This window comes from Gobio gobio (genome assembly GCF_949357685.1).
Source record: "Gobio gobio genome assembly, chromosome: 11".
Taxonomy (NCBI): Eukaryota; Metazoa; Chordata; class Actinopteri; order Cypriniformes; family Gobionidae; genus Gobio; species Gobio gobio.
The window spans coordinates 24,855,550-24,874,370 of NC_137104.1; the positions used below are offsets into that span (position 1 = coordinate 24,855,550).

The window sequence follows — 18,821 nt, forward strand, 5'->3', positions numbered from 1 at the left end:
AAGACTTGGCTAACACCATAAAATGGCATTTTCAACATGTCGTCAACATCTTATAATTGTGTTTTCTATTCTCTCCATGGAAAACCCAATTATATGAGAAGTTCTGAATGACTCGAAAGAGTTTATTCTCAGCAGGAGTTTGGAAACAAGCAAACTCTAAATAAGTGCACTGATTGTATTAATTAAAAAAACACATAGGCCACCAGAAGCTTTGTCTTATTTAATTGCTTCTCATTCTTTTTATGGTAATTCTATTTACTCAAATGAACAAACTCTGCTCTGGTGATAGACTTTCTACCTCCCCTCTGTGGTATAAAGAACTAATGCCATTTTGTTTTTCTTTCTATTTATCCATATTGTGCTTCCCCTTCTTTAAATTTTAACAAACCAAGTCACTTTCAACTTAGCAAACTGAGGGTGGCTGTATTTGCTTGCAGTGAGACTAACAAGCTGTCCAAAATTGGGCACCTTTGATTTAAATGCAAAGTATGTAGCTGTCTGTTCTCTAGTTGTTGTATTGGAACAATATTACAACAAGGCTTTACTTTTCTTAATCAACGCCCACTCTGTCAGTGCCTATTGTGAGTCACTCAGTGGACAGGAGAGGTTTGGCTCATAGAGCTGACACATGGACACATACTTACAGCTCATGTGCAATTTTGTTTTATGAACTAGATTTTTATATATTCTGAGAAGAATATGAGTGGTGTTGCCAGAGCATAAGTTGACACCATTATGGGTGTTCTGATGGTTGCTTTCTGTTGGTCAAATCCAACAAATATGAGCAATAACCCAACTGGAGCATTCTCAGAACTTTATGACAAGGTTTTCTTAAAGTTATGAACAAATGTTCTTCGAGTATTGCTAATAGAAAAAGTTATATGGCCCTATCATACACCTGGCGCACCGTGCCAGGCACGACACAAGTGTTTTTTTGCTAGTTTCAGCCCGGTGCAGTTATCATTTTCACGTCCAGCGCCATGTGTAGCGACTATGAGTCAGATCAAATAACTCAACGGGGAATTTATTTAAAATGAGAGAGACTTGAATTACATTATAATTTATAAATAATTCAGAATTAATGTTTACATCTTAACTTATTCGTCCACCGATATGTAAGAACTTAAAGGGGACTCTGTTAAAGGGAAACATGTATATTTAGCTCAAATGAATGAATTAATGAATTCATAGGGAATTTTGAGAGTCTATTTTACAGCCGGGCAAATGTCTCTTCCAGCGTTCATTTGAACGGGCCGTAAATATAAACTCTGCAGTGGATATTAATATCCGAACAATAGTGAAACACTATTTAACACCCAGGTAACTTAGATCGGCAGTTCAAGACATTAAATTCGTAAGCACATAACACAAGAACAGTTATCTTTGAATACAAACGGAACTTTATTGATTACTCTCACACATCAAACTAAATCTATCATAAACACTCGCACATTCACACGCGTTGCAGAAAGGAAGGAAGTGAGGAAAGAATGAGTTTTAAGAGAGAGAAATGATGAAATCCCAAGCAATATATGCATTTATGACACATGACCTGAAGAAACCATTGATCAGTAATTTAACCTCCTATCGTTTCTTAGGCAGGGTTATTAAATTTGATCTAATGCACCAGTTCAGCTCGGAATCTAGAGGTATTACTTGCGTTTGTGTCTTGTGTGTCGTCTGACAAGGGGGATTCCCTTTTCCTGGGGAGAGGGGTTTTCCCGGGTCTTTGATTCGCTGAAGGTCTGGTCGTGTCTTTTGATTGACGTCTTGGGAAGCCAATCACGTGGCGTGTTGGCGGCTGGATGGAAGTCTTGTGGGCGTTGTTTGAAGTTGAAGCGCGCTGTTGGAGCCTCGTTGAGAAACTTTGCAGCAAAACTTAACAGAACCCGAGACTTAACAGAAAGAACATAAACTTTAAGTAAAAGAAAGGAAAGTGAGAGAAGAGCAGATGGCCTGAATGAAATCGTTGTTTAACCCATTTTCTCTGATCTTGGTCTGCCACGATCGTCAGTTCGTCTCCTGGGAGCTCTCCGTTCAGAACTCACTCTGGTCAACTGTTAGGACTCAACTCATCTGGTCAACTCTGAACGACTCTGAACTGGCTGCGAAGAGGCCTTGAACTGGCTCGAACTGGCCGCGAACAGGCTGTGAACAGGATCTCTTTGTCCGTGTTCTGAGGTTAAAACTCAAATATTTGCCCATCCCCTGGATGGGTTCTGGTCAATTAGGGTTCAGGGGTGACTGTGTTTCCACCCCTCCCACAAAATTGGGTTATCTACGGTAATTTAGTTTCCTGCTCTTAAGCAGAGAGTAAATTTAAACCTAATTTCTTACTATAAGGACATGATCAATTCTATAAAGATTTCATTCAGGGTTTTGGGTTCATCTGTTGGATTATACCCATACAAACAAAAAGATATCAAACATTTACATTTACATTTATGCATTTGGCAGACACTTTTATCCAAAGCGACTTACATTGCATTGAAGGTACACATTTTACATTTTTGTCAATTCTTGCTTTCCCTGGGAATCGAACCCATGACCTTGGCGTTGCTAGCGCCATGCTCTACTGTTTGAGCTATAGGAAAGCTCGGTGCCAACTCGATCAAACACGGTGCCTTTTCATCCACTCATTCAATACTTACATAATTGCATGAATTGGGAGTGATATACATGCAAAATAGTCACGTGTATCAGTTGTAAACACACTAACAAGCTATGTCGAAGGCTATTTGAATGCAAGTCCAATAATCAATGATTTAATGCACTTTATATGTAACAGTTTCTGTGAGTTTGCTTGGAGTTTTAGCTGTGTCACGTGGAGTTCATTTACCGGTCATTGAAAAGACAGAGATCTGGTTTGTTTCTTTGTCTTGTGATCACACCGAGTCTTTTGTCCTCTTTGTCTAAGTTTTGGTCAAAAGTTCATAGGCAATCGAGTAATTATTATTTAAAAGTAGTAGCTCCGGGCAGAATGGAGCCTCCGTTTCTTTGGTGATAGATGGTCGATTCCCTGGGGTCTGGAGCTGAATTGGGCTTTGTAAAGGGGTCATTTCTGATCGAATCATTTGAAAGATTCATTAAACTATGGTGTCTGCGCCCCAAAATTCCTACAGACGCTACAAATGCACTCGCGCCCATCTGTTCGCCCATTGGCGTGCTGGTCTGAAAATTAGGTGATGGTTTTGCTACTCTAGCCACAGTTTAATCATCATAGCTATTTGTAGTAAAACTGTGGTAATAAAATAGTAATCAATACACCAAAAAAACATGGTTACTACATTTTTACTATAACCATGGTTCATTTTCATAATATTCTCAAAATGTTTGCAAAATGATCAAATGCAATGTTGTCGTACCGTTTGTACAACAAAGAAAAAACATTTTGATAGTTAATGGATTTATAACTTAATGGGAACGGTTGCAAAATGTTCTTAGAACATATGTTTGTTAGCTGAGGTGATGCTGTCTTAAAGTCCCCATGAAATCAAAATGAAATTTTTTTTAGCTTTTAAATGAATATGTTAGCCTTACCGTTATCTACTATATGCTAGTGTGATCCAAAACAATGATATAGAAGATATACTGTAAGCATTCAAAACTTACCGTCTCTCATTTCCGTCAATATGGATCAATGATTTTGATGACATCCCTCAACACTTCCTTCTCATCAGATTTTCTGTCCAATTAAATGCTCTCTAGACTCTAAAGTGTCCCCCCCCCTACATTATAAATAGACAATGAAGCTGCGGCTAAAATCGGTCACTTGTTCACACATTTACTATTTTCTACTATGCGGTGAATGGCACATAGTGGACTAGGGATAGGGAAAGTTTTAATGTAAGCATGTAAATGCTTTCCATTGGGGCGAATTATGTCTGGTTTCACGTTAGTGTCACGCGAACTGGCGCAGCTCCGGTCCAGAGACACGACAGCACAAGGCAGAGTCGGCGCAGACCAGAACTCTATATTTTAAAGCGATATGGAGGAGATTATGAAGAGAAACGGTTCGAGATTTTGAGAACACAGAGTCTTTACCAAGCTCAATGGCCCTGGCTGAGCTGTGATATAAACAAAACGCTATTGGCTGTTTTTTTTTAAAAAGGGGAGGGGCTGTTCTATATTTCTATATTCCCTGTCTTCCTGTTTCAGTGCTGCACGTTTCAAGGAAGGCACTTTAGTGGACCTTTAACACCACTAATAATAACAAAACAGAAACTGTCTAGATAAAATGTTTTGCCTGTACAGGTGTAGTATGCTTTGCTCCTAAGAGTGTGAAAAAAACAGTGCCAGAATTAAGCCAGAAGTGCCTAATGTAAGCCAGACTCGGCCCAGACTTTGTTGCTATCTGGGTAACTTTTGATTTCTTACTGAGACATCACAGTTATCACGTTAAAAGTTCAATTTATAAGTGGTGTGGATATGTGTGTAATTTTTGAACAGGAGGAGTTTTATAATAAAGCGCTTCTGCCATCTGCTGGTTCCTTTCTCTGTTTTCATATGGTAAGTAATTTAAATTGTTTACCTTAAAAATAGTAATGAGATATAAATTATATCATTATTACATTACATACTAATTTCTATATTATGTTTTTCTGTATTGTGTGGGTTTTCCCCCCAAAATGTATATTTATGTACTTCAATTTTACATTAGTTTCCAATGCAACATTTCTTGTCTTTTCATGTAATGTTCATATATTATTTCAACTTTATTTAGAAGGTGTTTATAGGTCTTTGCTAGGTTTAGTTTTAGTTAACAATAACAACATAACAGTAACTAGTAAAGGCATAAAGTTATTACATTTGCTTAAAATCTAAAATAATGACCAGTTACAGGACAGTTAAGATTATCCACATGAATTTCTCTAATACGGCCACATCTCAAGACAGAATTGAGATGGAATTATCTTGGTGGCAAATGTTTGCTATTTCCTCTGATAACATTATGAATATGGCTAATGTCTGTGTTTTCATATATGGCATGGAGGCTGGCTTACGGGATGTTGACAGGGAAATACCTCAGCTGTGGTCTGAGACCCCTAGCTGTCTCTGTGGTGCCTCTGGGTCAGGAGAGGGAAAATAAACATACGGCCCCTCACAGAATGAATAGACTACTTGTTCAGGAACAATATTCAATTTTTTCTCCTTAAAAAGTCTTATACGCAAGATTTCACAAGTCACCCTAAGAGACCCCAAAGCCATTTTATTCCCTCAAAAAGTATCCGGTTGATACTTTTTGACTTTTTGTGTGAATGACATTGTGATACAACAACATTTTTTTAAATCACTTCCTGTTAAAATTAAAATAATTACGATATTTTGAATGGCCAGCTTTAGCAACATTTAGTGTAAAAAAATAAATAAAAAAAAGGATGTTATTTACACTGGGTGTAAGTAGATGCTGTTTGTACTAAGTTCGCCTACAGTAGAGCAAGATAGCCTACTAGGCCTATTGTGTTCTCACTACAGTGTGAAAAGATCTATTGCTAAACTAATATCTGAGCAATGTGGGTGGAGTTAGTGAGAATAGACTGTGAAGTTTATAATTTGGGTGTCTTGCCACGTGGTACTCGTGAGTTTTCTTTTCGCTGGTCTGGAAGGATCAATCACAGTCGTTTGTGATTAGAGGATGAAGCTATGTATGAAATAGAGATTATTGGAGCGGATTTTCATTTATTAATCCTAGAAATGTAAGTAGGCCACACATATCTATCTTCAATGATACACATCCCGAGATTAGAATACTGGTCTATAGTTGTCACGCGCCCCCTGCAGGAAGACAGAAGAGTTTCCGTCTCTTAGAAAAAGTTATTAGTTGGCATTGGCAACAAGCAGGCGCGCGCACACTGTAAACCTCTGCAGTGCAGTGTAGCAATGATGGTTAAAATACTGGCTCAGCTTCTCATTTGCTTTTGGATAACTTTGCCATTCTGTGTCACCGAAAAAGTTAAAGTAAGGAGCGCCCGGCAAAGAGACGCGGAGTTTACTGACAAGGTAGGCACGTTTTCAAGAAATGTTAAAAAGCAAACTCAGGTCAAATATAGGGAAGAGCCATCGAATCAGATGATAAATATTGTCCTCTTCTAGCCATTTATAAAATGTGTTTAAGATTGAAACAGACTGATGCGGAAAGATGAAAGTTGCAACTTCATTTGGATAAAGGAGTAAATTATTGTTAAAGTGCAATTGTTTTCTGTAGGCTTGTGATTAGTTTAATTGCGATTGATTAAACAAATCTATAAAAGTTCTTGGCAGAATTCAGCCTCTTAATGGATTCAGAGAATAGGTTCATAATGTACATTGGTGTGTTAACAATGGCTTGACTGTGGAGTGATGTTCGAATCGCGAATTAACCCTCACATTGATTTGGTATTCATTCAGTTGAATCGATTCGCAATGCGTTTGTAAGAACTCGATTGTAAGAATTTGTGAACCAAAGGTGGTTGACGTGTTGGAACCACAAACAACGCAAGAGCTGACGCGCGCTATGTAATTTAGGCTAATCTAAAATTATAGTCGGTAATTACACATCAACGGTGGAAAAAATCGGCTCAGAGAAACAGCCTTTTGAAGCTGAAACGAATCAATTCGCCAAAATGATTCGGACTACTCGATGGCCGTACCCTCAATTGACTCTTTAGAAAAAATGCTGCATGCTGTAGAATTGTTTCGTGAACACATTTTAAACTAAGTCTATAAAAAAAATATGTATAACGGTAAATGGACCACAAGATTGTAGTCTGCATATCACACACACACATTTCAAATCAAAGTTAAAGTCAAATAAAACTTTTATTTTTATAATAAGATAATAATAAAAACAACAGTGATAACAATATACTGAATTCTGTCATATGGTGTAATTGATTATATGCTGAACTGAAGAACAGTCTAATATGTAATAAATAAATTCAATATTGCTAATCAAGATCCACTAATTTCACTCAATTAATTTGATTTAATCTCATTCATTCAGCTTCTCACTGGAACAGAGACTATGGTAAAGTGTGACAGATGCTTAAATTGAAATTCTGATAATTTCCACAATGGCCAAGTGTGATCAAGATTTGTATTTAGTACATTTCTTGGTGAATTTTGAAATGCTTTGCTTGGCTACCTTTAAAACGCAAGTGAGTAATATATAACGAAACAAAAAACTTTCCACATTCTTATCAGCGGATGCAAACAAACCACAGCACTAAGACTCATTTGGATTTTTTAAAATCCCATTGGTGTTTATACATATGGGTATGATTCCATAAAACCTGTGAGAGATGGGCTTGGTCTGTAAAACTACCACAAGGCAAAAGAGAACTGTCATTATTGAAAAACCCCAAGAAAGTGAATTAAACTTACTCACTGGATGACAACTCAAGAAATCTGACAGACTAAAGGCCAGTTCAAATCAAGGACGATAACTAACAATAAAGATTTGTTTTAAAAAATAAATAATTTTAAATTTAAAAAGAATAGCAGAATTCACATCTATAATGATAACGGCACAGAGGAACGATATTGCTGGAAACACTTTCAGAACAATATTTTTTTCCAGCTGATGAATGATACAAATCTTTCTTGGTGTGAATGCGCCTTAATCCATATATTTTATTGTTATTATTATTTCATATTTATGTGTTAACAAACCCTCAAAATTTCCCCAGAATTCTGCCTGTCAGAATTCCTGTAAATATTCATGTTTTGTGTAAGAGCTTAAATAAAGTGACTGTGCTCAGGGGATTTAACAAGTTCTTCATCCAATTTTATGTTTTCATTGTTTTTGCCATTTCGGCACAAATGTAATCTTCTTTAAGAACAGCGTCACGGTGCTCTCCCACCCACAGCAGACTGTGCATCATGGTGAATCAGTGGCATTCTCATTAACAAGGCAAAAGCCTCTGAAAAGTACTGAAATAGTTCCATGCCTCTTTTCCTCATGTTTTTGTCATTAGTACCAGGCATGCATGCAGGGTGTACCTGGAGTGCAAGGCAGGGATGGGAACCCGGGGATAAATGGCATTCCAGGAACACCAGGAATCCCTGGGAGAGATGGACATAAAGGCGAGAAGGGAGAGTGTGTGACAGAGAGATTTGATGATCCCTGGAAACCCAACTTCAAACAGTGTGCTTGGAATTCTTTAAACTACGGCATTGATCTGGGCAAGATAGCTGTAAGTACTATGTTCTTAATGGAAGAGCTATTCAACTCCCTTAAATTCTCTTAATGTACTGCTAATAAGTGCTGAGTTTTGCTGCCAGGTTGTTTTGAACCAGTCACCTGAGAGTCATAAATGTTATGTGACTAATGACACTGGAGCCTCAGGAAATGACATCATCACAACACTGATTGGCACCACAAGAACATAAACGGAAAACCGTCGCTAGTGAAAAAGCTATAAGAAGGGGCTAACAGGGCCATGCCAGACTAACATTTCGATGGTAAAAGGTAAATAAGGTTTTCTAGAGCTAATCAACATAAATAATTATTGGTAACAGTAAGGTTCCATTTGTTTATATTAGTTAACTATAGTACATTGGTTAAAGCTGCCGTCCGTAACTTTTTTGTGTTCAAGATTTACAAAAAAATTATATAATGAGAATGTAAAACACGAATCCATTTTCCAAACCGTGTTTTTGTCTTACCCTGAATCATTATACACTTATAATAAGTGTTTATATTGGAACTATTTCAGACCGGTCTGGTAGGAACCGTTGTGGAGGAGACATAGACATAAACAGAGAGAAGCTCCGGCTGCAATGTTCTTCCGCAAGACGCATGCAGTTCTGTTTATTAACCGCTAGAGTTACGGACTGCAGCTTTAACATGAACTAACAATGAAAAATTAATCTTAGTTAAAGCTGCAGTCTGTAAGTTTTGCCTCTTTGACACATAAAATAACACAAAAAATAGTGCAGCATTGACTTTAGACCAGAGTTTTGTTGGTCAATGGCGCAGTCGCTTTCAGTTGCCTCAAAATAGCGCCTGAACACACCTCGTTTTCAGACCAGCACGCCATGGGCGCGAGTCCATTTGCTATTTAAAAAAAACGTGGCGCTGGACGTGAAAATGATAACTGCGTCGGGCTGAAACTAGCAAAAAACACTTGCTTTGCGCCTGGCATCGCATTGCGCCGGGTGTATGATAGGGCCCTTAGTGTGTATTAGTGTTACCTGCAACTTAGATTTCAATTTCCATACAGTCTAATCTTTTGCTTTTGACTACGGGTGAATCTCCAGTTGTCACTGATGATTGTCATTTGGACCTTTTGGATTACAATCCGCCATCAAAATGATACATCTAATTATTCCAGCTGCTGTGAGAAAAGGCTATAAATTATCCGCCACCTGCAGCATCCTCACATGCAATAGCCTTCTAGCCGGGACTCCTTCTTTATGTATACAGACGTGACGTAATGACACAAAGACTTGCTTGAATTTCCCACAGAAATCCACCAGTACCACTCAAAAATTATAACACATTATTACAAGCTTACCGTTGTGAATCGGGCTACGGTAAGGAGATAGTTTTGAACACTCGCTGGTTATGTACTTGTTCATAAAGCTCTTGTACTACTCTACACTGAAAATGAGTGGTTTCCGTCATTTGTTTGGAGATGAAAAGTTCAAAGGATGACATCTTTGTTTGGGCAAACAGCCAAACAGGACTGCTCAAACAAACACAACGTTTTAAAAGTGCTACCGTGTTCACATAGTCTTCAGGAAATCAACCGACAAATCAAATGGATTGGAAGTATTTTAACATTCAAACAAAATTACACACTTCAACTTTAACATCAATGGTAATGGCTTTAAACGTGTTTATAGAGTGCTGCAGTGATGATGTCATTTATGTCAAACTGTCAGTTCGCATTAGCCTAGTTCCCTCCACAAAAACCCAATAGTATTTTTCCATTGGCTTTTGGATTATTGCAGAAAATAACCTCTGTAACAAACAAAAGTTTATAATTCTTACACATTTTGTTCATCATGACAATTAACACTTTTTTTAATGGATTTTGAAGTACAGTCGCCATGAGTAAAAAGTTAAATGTAGGCTATAAACAAACCACACTACATTCACATGACTTCAGCATCACCATAGCTTTCGAGTCTTTGGTCTTTATTTATTTTTTTAATTCTCTGAAAGTTTGAGTTAGAATATATTGCAAAAGCACGATTATAAACATTATAAGGCTGTGAAAGCAGACTAGCATGATGATGTTTAATGTCCCGACTCTCAGACAGCCTCTGTAGTCCCATTTAGCCACTTGTTAGCAACTGCCTTTATCAAGACAAGTAAAAGCTTTAAAAACCACAAGTGGGGTATTACTGATGTATTTTATGTGGTGGACTAAAATAGCTTGAGCTTGGGTTAAACACAGACCTTATTTCAGGCGTTTAACCAAAAATCTATTCAAAAAACCCATTGTCTTCAGGGTGCTGGAACCGGAAGTGGTAAAATGCAATTAGTTTCCGGGATTTAGCCTACAAAAATACATCATCCTTCCAGCACTTTATTGTTTCCAAACCGAAATAGTCTATAAGACACTATAATATAGACATAGGTTAAAAATGATTATTCAGACATTCATTCATTCTGTGATTTAACAGTGGAACATGTCTTGATTTCTCTTTCACAGGAGTGCACATTCACCAAGCATCGTCCAGACAGTGCTCTGCGTGTGCTGTTTAGCGGTTCGCTCAGGCTTAAGTGTAAGATGGCCTGTTGTCAGCGCTGGTACTTCACCTTTAATGGGGCAGAATGCACTGGACCGTTACCCATAGAATCCATCATTTACCTGGACCAGGGCAGCCCTGAACTCAACTCCACCATAAACATACACAGGACGTCCACAGGTACCATTTACAAACTATATATCCTTTGCGTTTTACCTGATCTGTAAGATAAGATCATTGTTTTGTTTTTTTTGTCAGAACATTTACAAAATTGCAAAGATGATACAAATTGTACATAGTCAAATAAAATAAATACTGTGTAGACACTTAAAAAACACAATAGAAATATCGCCAATAAAATGATTAATAACATATTTCAAACTCATTCACTTTGATCTTATGATTAACTACATAAATATACATACATACATTAATTCATTCCCATATATTCTAAAATAAAACAGCTTGATGTCATAAAATATTTTTAACCATAATGCTTGTTTATGGCTGCATGTGTGAATCACACACTCTGCAATTATGCAGATACATTTCACATCTATTTATGGCTTTGTGGTTTCCAAAATATGGTACATAGCAAACATAAAATGGACTCCAATTGACACCACCAAAGTATATATTCCATTAAAATATACACTCCACATATATTGTGTACAAAAAGGTGTGCATTGAAAACTTCTGCTTCTAACCAGATTGTCAATTTTTTAATCACATGTTCATTAATCACATGACTTACACTTTCTCGTGATCAGAACTGTTTAAAAATATTGTTCTGTTTGAAATACCATTATTCCATAGCCATAATCCACTGTTGTAAAGATTCACACATTTAATTTTTTTGGAAGCAGAAACTCCCATGCAGATATCTTTATCACATGGATTCCTTTGAGTATTCTTTTGTGTGGTTAAAAGCAGTTTGGCAGTTTTTGTAACCATCTATGCTGCAATTACAGAGAGACCAGAGGAATTTGAGAGCTCTGTGTGGTTTCTCACCAGCTCACATCTCAGCATTCACTCTACACTTACTCATCATTGCTCATCTTATCTACAGTATATTGTACAGGGATTTGAGATACAATTTGAATTCATTTCGCAAAACTGAACTGACTGCACAGTGCACAAATAATAATACTAATAAACTAAACCGATTCCAGTGAAATATATGCCCTAACTGACATCACAAATAAATAAATAAAAAATTGTGATTAAAAAACTAAACTTGTAACTTGTTCAAATACTTTCTCTAATCCCAATTAAATAGATTAAAAACTGTTTGGATGAATATATACTGATGCCACAAACAAACAACTTTACATTATTTCATAAATATTTATTAATAACTGACAGCACTAATTAAAAACAATTGTGACTTGATAAAATACTTAAAAATATCAGTTGCACTTTATTTTGCACTTTCAAATTACTTACAGTGTACTTAGCAATAAAGTACTAAGTAATATAAAGGTAACTACATGAGTTAAGGTTAGGTTTAGGGGTAGGTTCAGGGTTAGTACCTAGTTATTACCCAGTTATTGTAATTACTACAATAAGTATATAATTTGTACATGTAAAATAAAGTGCTACCAAAATATCTATACTTAAGTTGGTACAAATAAGTTATTTCGTGCTATGAATATTTTAATACAATTATTTTTTTTATTTGTGTTATGAGTTTGTGTATATATATATATATATATATATATATATATATATATATATATATATATATATATATATATATATATATATATATATATATATATATATATATATATATATATATAATCAGGTTTAATATCGTCACCTTCCTAAAATAATTGCCCAAGTCATTTTTTCAGGTTTCTGAGAAAACACAAAAAACTGAACCAATAACTTCAAAGGTTGAGTAGATGGTCATTCTTCTTGATGCAGCTGCCATCTTGAAAAGCTTGTAAAATTGCCTAAATCTCATTGTCTTTTGACTTAGGCAAAATAAAACGGCCTAAGTCACACTCTTGACATTATACTACAGGGGTAGAATTGCATGATCTGTTCAACTGAGGATGTGGGTGATTTTACCAGAGGTGGCCAGCATCATGAGATGACTTATGCAAAAAAATCTTTTTTGTCAAAAAATTACTTAAAGGCCCCCTGAAATCAAAATTAAGTTTTTTAGCTTTTATGATTATGTTAGCCTTAAGTTTATCAATAAGCTGGTGTGTTCCAAAACAATGACAAAATTCGCATTTAGGAAATATAAGCATTCAAAACTTATCTCACTTCCGTTAAAATGGATCACAGAATTTGATGACATCATCGCAGACTTCACCTTCTCATCAAATCTTCTGTCCAATCAAATGGTCTCTAGAATCTGAAGCGCCCACCCCTACACTATAAATAAACGCTGAAGTTGCGTCTGAAATCGGTCAGCTGTTCACACATTTACTATTTTCTACATAGTGAATGGCACATAGCGCACTATACATGCGATAGGAAACGGTTCAGACAGTGTAAATATGCTTTCAGTTGAGGCGAATGAAGTCTGGTTTCACATTACTTTAATGCGCACCGCAGCAGTGCACACACATAGTCAAGACCAGAGCCGTTGACTAGAGACACGAGACGAGAGCGCAGCGCGGATCATATGCGCAAGTCGGCGCATACAACAAAGCATATCGGACCCATTTAAATTCTGCACAGAATGCTGTATTTCAAAGTGATATGGAGGAGATTATGATGATAAACGGTTAGAGATTAGGAGGAAACTCTGGCTTTACCAAACAGAAAGGTTCTAGTCAAACTGTGAAATTAACGAAACGCTATTGGCTGTTTCAAAAAAGGGGAGGAGCTGCTAACAGCTTGAGCCGTTTCAGGGGAAATTACGTCAACACATTGAATAATGCTGCGTGTTTCAAAGCACTTCAGTGGGCCTTTAAGGAATTATTTTAGGAAGGTGACGATATTATGTTTAATTAATATTAATACAAGAGAAATTTGTATCTGCCTATATAATAACACATTTATTACAATATACAATATTGATGAGCGCTACTGCTTGTGTTTTTTTCTGTCAGTTGAGGGTCTCTGTGAGGGGATCCAGGCTGGTCTGGTGGATGTTGGGATATGGGTGGGCACTTGTGCCGACTACCCTCGTGGTGACGCATCTACAGGATGGAACTCTGTATCCAGGGTGATCATCGAAGAGCTTCCAAAATGATCACTGTCGTCGTCACCATGGCAATAGAAGACAGCGACATCATGTTCCTTTCACAGAAAGGACCTTCCTCATAGAAATGGGACAAATTAAAGCTAATAGTGTTGCTTTGATTCTGTACAACTCTCATGTTGTATAAGATTATGATTCTCCGGCTCAGTATTGTGACAGTTAAGACTTCAGTATGTTCAGTATGCTCAATTTAGATACAGTTCAGACAATTAGAGAGAAATAAGTATCATGTTAGTACTATATGGTTCTTTGGAAAATACCATGATACAAATTTTAATGATGAAAAAGTACCTTGTGCTGATGGTAAATTAATATGGTAATGTTAACCTAAGATGCCATCACTTTACCATGTTATTGCCATCATATTGTTATTTTTTTATGTAGAGAGTCCAACAAAGATGATCCTTGCTTTGCTAATATTTATTTAGTGGTTCTTCTTTGTGCCTGGATGACTAGAACTAGATATTTTTGTATCCATTGTTTTTTTTTTATTACCAAAACGTCAGAGTCTTGTTTCACCTCACAATTAAAAAATGTAATGTGGAAACAAATCTCAATTTATTTACTGTAATATATTACTGTTCAAAAGTTTTTTTTTAAGAAATTAAAACTTTTATTCAGCAAGGATGCTGAATATGAAAAATGTTATATGGTTTCCACAAAAATTTGAAGCAGCACAACTATTTTTAATATGGATAACAATAAGATATACAGAATCCGAATATTAGAAAGATTGTGAAGAATCATGTGACATTAAAGATTGAAGTAATGACTGCTGAAAATTCAGCTTTGCCATCACAGGGATAAATTACATTTTAAAATTATTTAATATTATTTATTATAATAATATTTCACAACATTACTATTTTTTATGTATTCTTGATCAAATAAATGCAGCTATAAGAGCCTTCTTTCAAAAACGTTTAAAAACACGGTAACACTTTACAATAAGGTTTCATTTGTTAACATTAGTTAACATGAAGTAATAATACTTCTACAACATTAATTATTCTTAGGTAATGTTAATCTCAACATTAACGAATACGTTTTTAGATCCAAAGTTGTATCCTGTTAACATTAGCTATTGAACCGTGAACTAGCATGAATATGAACATTTTTAATAGCAAATATTAACAGGTTAATAAATGCTGTAAAAAATATTGCTCATTACACATATTGCATAAATCAAGCCACGTACAAGATTATCCTGAAAGAAAAATTGATTCCTTCTGCTCTGACAATGTTCCCCAACTCGAAGGATTGGTTTTTCGTACAGGACAATGCAGGATGGAGGACCACCAGATGAAGACCCTGTCATGGCCATTGCAATCTCCAGATCTGAACCCACTGAAAACCTCTGGATTGTAAGCAAGAGGGTCACCAGCCATTAAATAAAGCCAAGGCACTTGGATTTTTTCACCAGGAGTGGCATAAAGTTGCCCAAACAGCAATGTGACCGACTGATAGGGAGCATACCAAGATGCATGAAAGCTGATTGGAAATCGGGGTTATACCATCAAATATTGATTTCTGAACTCTTCTAGTATTGTGTTGTTTAAAAATGTATATAAACTTGTTTTCTTTGCATTATTCGAGGTCTAAAAGCATGGCATCTTTTGTCGTTATTTTTACCAGTTGTCATTTTCTGCAAATAAATGCTCTAAGTGACAATATTTCTATTTGAAATTTGGAATAAATGTTTGTAGAATAAATAAATTTTTAAAATTTTACTTAAACAGATATATAAATAATAAAACAAGAGAAACTGCTAATTTTGCAGTGGTCTCTTTAATTTCTTTCATTTAAAAACACACACACACACACACACAATATTGCCAAAAGTATGGGACACCCCTCCAAATCACTGAATTCAGGTGTTCCAATCACTTCCATGGCCACAGGTGTATAAAATCTAACACCTAGGACATTCATTCTAAACAACCTACATTCTAAACTATTGGAGTTAGGCAACATGTCTCAGGACCCACTCATCGCCTTAATCATACTTTAGACCTAATATTGTCACATGGAATAAATGTTGATACCGTTGAAATTCTGCAGCAGAGCGATGACATCTCAGATCATAACCTAGTATCATGTATACTTAATTTAGCTAAGGTTGCAAAGCCGTCTCCTCGCTTCAAATATGGCAGGACTATCACTGCCGCCACTAAAGATTGCTTTGTAAATAATCTTCCTCATCAGATTCATCTCCTCAGCATCCCAGATAGCCTAGAGGAACTCAATGTTGCAACAGAAACTATTGATTCTCTCTTTTCCAGCACTTTAGACACAGTTGCTCCCTTGCGCTTAAAGAAGATTAAAGAAAATAGTCCAATGCTGTGGTACAACGAGCACACTCTGGGCCCTTAAAATAACTGCCAGAAAAATGGAGCGCAGCTGGAAGAAAACAAAACTGGAGGTTTTTTGCATTTCGTGGAAAGAGAGCATGATTGCATACAGAAAGGCCGTAAAAACTGCTAGATCTGCTTATTTATCGACTCTCTTAGAAGAAAATAAACACAACCCTAGGTATTTATTCAATACAGTGGCTAAATTAACCAAAAATAAAGCTTCAACCTCTGATGTTTGTAAACAGCACAGCAGTAATGACTTTATGAACTTCTTTACGTGCAAGATTGATAATATTAGGAAAAAAATTATAACCATGTAGCCGTCTACTACAGTATCACATCAGACAGTGCATTGTGTCACTGAGGAAAAATTACACTCATTCACTGCTATAGAAAAAGAAGAATTGGCTAAACTCGTTAAATCATCAAAATCAACAACATGTATGCTTGACCCTATACCGACTAGGCTATTAAAAGAGATGCTCCCAGAGGTCATCTCTTCTTAACACCATTCATTCATCCTTTTCATTAGGATATGTACTGAAAACTTTTAAGTTGGCTATTATTAAACCACTTATTAAAAAAACGCAACTTGTTCTTACAGAATTAGTCAATTATAGACCAATCTCAAATCTACCCTTTCTGTCAAAAATTCTAGAAAAGGCAGTATCCTCACAATTGTGTTCCTTTTTAAAAAGAAATTGTATCTGTGAGGATTTCCAGTCAGGATTTAGACCGTAACATAGAACTGAGACTGCTCTCATCAGAGTTGCAAATGATTTACTCTTATCATCTGATCGTGGTTGTATCTTTCTATTAGTGTTACTCGATCTTAGCGCTGCGTTCGATACTATCGACCACAACGTTCTTTTGAATAGACTCGAAAATTATGTTGGCATTAGTGGAATTGCATTGGCATGGTTTAAATCATACCTATCTGACCGTTATCAGTTTTTAGCAGTAAATGAAGAGATGTCACACCGATCACAAGTTCAGTATGGAGTACCGCAAGGCTCAGTGCTAGGACCATTGCTTTTCACTCTGTACATGCTAGCACTGGGAGATATCATTTGGAAGCATGGCGTTAGTTTTCATTGTTATGCTGATGATACCCAGCTCTATATTTCTTCACGCCCTGACGAAACTTACCAATTCATAAGATTAACGGAATGCATAGTTGATATAAAAAATTGGATGACTAGTAATTTCCTGCAACTTAATTCAGAAAAAAATGAATTTTAAATTATTGGACAAAAAAACTACACAAGTAGTAACCTAGAATACTGTCTTAACACTTGATGGCTGCTCTGTCAAGTCCTCGTCGTCAGTGAGGAAACTGGGTATGCTCTTTGATACCAATCTTTCATTTGAAAGCCACGTTTCGAACATCTGTAAATCTGCATTCTACCATCTTAAAAATTATATCTAAATTAAGGCATATGCTTTCAATGCAAAATGCTGAACAGTTAGTTAATGCGTTCATGACCTCATGGCTAGATTATTGTAATGCTCTACTGGGTGGTTGCCCTGCTCGCTTAATAAATAAACGGCAGCTGGTCCAAAACGCAGCAGCCCGAGTTCTTACTAGAACCAGGAAGTATGACCATATTAGCCCGGTTCTGTCAACACTGCATTGGCTTCCTATTAAACATTGCATACATTTAAAAATCTTGCTTATTACTTACAAAGCACTAAATGGTTTAGCTCCCCAGTACTTGAGCAAGCTCTTAACACATTACATTCCATCACGTCTATTGCGGTCTCAAAACTCTGGCGAGTTGATAATACCTAGAATATCAAAATCAACTGCAGGCGGTCGATCCTTTTCCTATTTAGCACCTAAACTCTGGAACAGTCTTCCTAGCACTGTTCCTAGCACTGTTCAGGAAGAAGAATAAGCATACACTGTTTGTTAATTGGCCAGAGGAGAACTGGCGACCCGACTGAGCCTGGTTTCTCCCAAGGTTTATTTTCTCCATTATGCCCTCTGATGGAGTTTTGGTTCCTTGTCACTGTCGCCTTTGGCTTGGCTTGCTCAGTTGGGGACACTAAATTTTCAACTAAACATCCAAATAAATGTAATTACTAAACTAAATTAACTATATCAACTAAATTAATGATCTGCCCACATTGTCACTATATGATATTTGAAATGAGATATGACATCATCGTTTTCTCCAGAGCGGCTGTACAGCCGAATCAAATTCTGTTGCAAAAGTTTTCTGTTAAACATTGTGAAGCTGCTTTGAAACTATCTGCATTGTAAAAAGCGCTATATAAATAAAGTTAACTTGACTTGACTTGACTTAGGCATGCAGACTGCTTCTACAAATATTTGTGAAAGAATGGGTTGCTCTCAGGAACTCAGTGAATTTAAGCGTGGTACCGTGATAGGTTGCCATCTGTGCAATAAGTCCATTCGTGAAATGTTTTCACTACTAAATATTCCACGATCAACTGTTACTGGTATTATAACAAAGTGGAAGCAATTCGGCCTGCATTGTGCCAAGTAGAGGGTGGAGTTTGGTGGAGGGGGGTTAGGGTGTGGGGTTGTTTTTCAGGGG

General features: G+C 36.5%; 1 protein-coding gene across 1 annotated transcript; it reads left to right on the forward strand.

Moving 5' to 3' along the window:
- Positions 1-5,812: 5,812 nt before the first annotated feature.
- Positions 5,813-14,550, forward strand: cthrc1a (collagen triple helix repeat containing 1a). The gene is made up of 4 exons (XM_079829526.1): positions 5,813-6,000; positions 7,956-8,174; positions 10,644-10,860; positions 13,752-14,550. Exons 1-4 carry the CDS (start codon positions 5,881-5,883, stop codon positions 13,892-13,894), a joined length of 699 nt encoding a protein of 232 aa, XP_079685652.1. The 5' UTR covers positions 5,813-5,880; the 3' UTR covers positions 13,895-14,550.
- Positions 14,551-18,821: the final 4,271 nt, after the last annotated feature.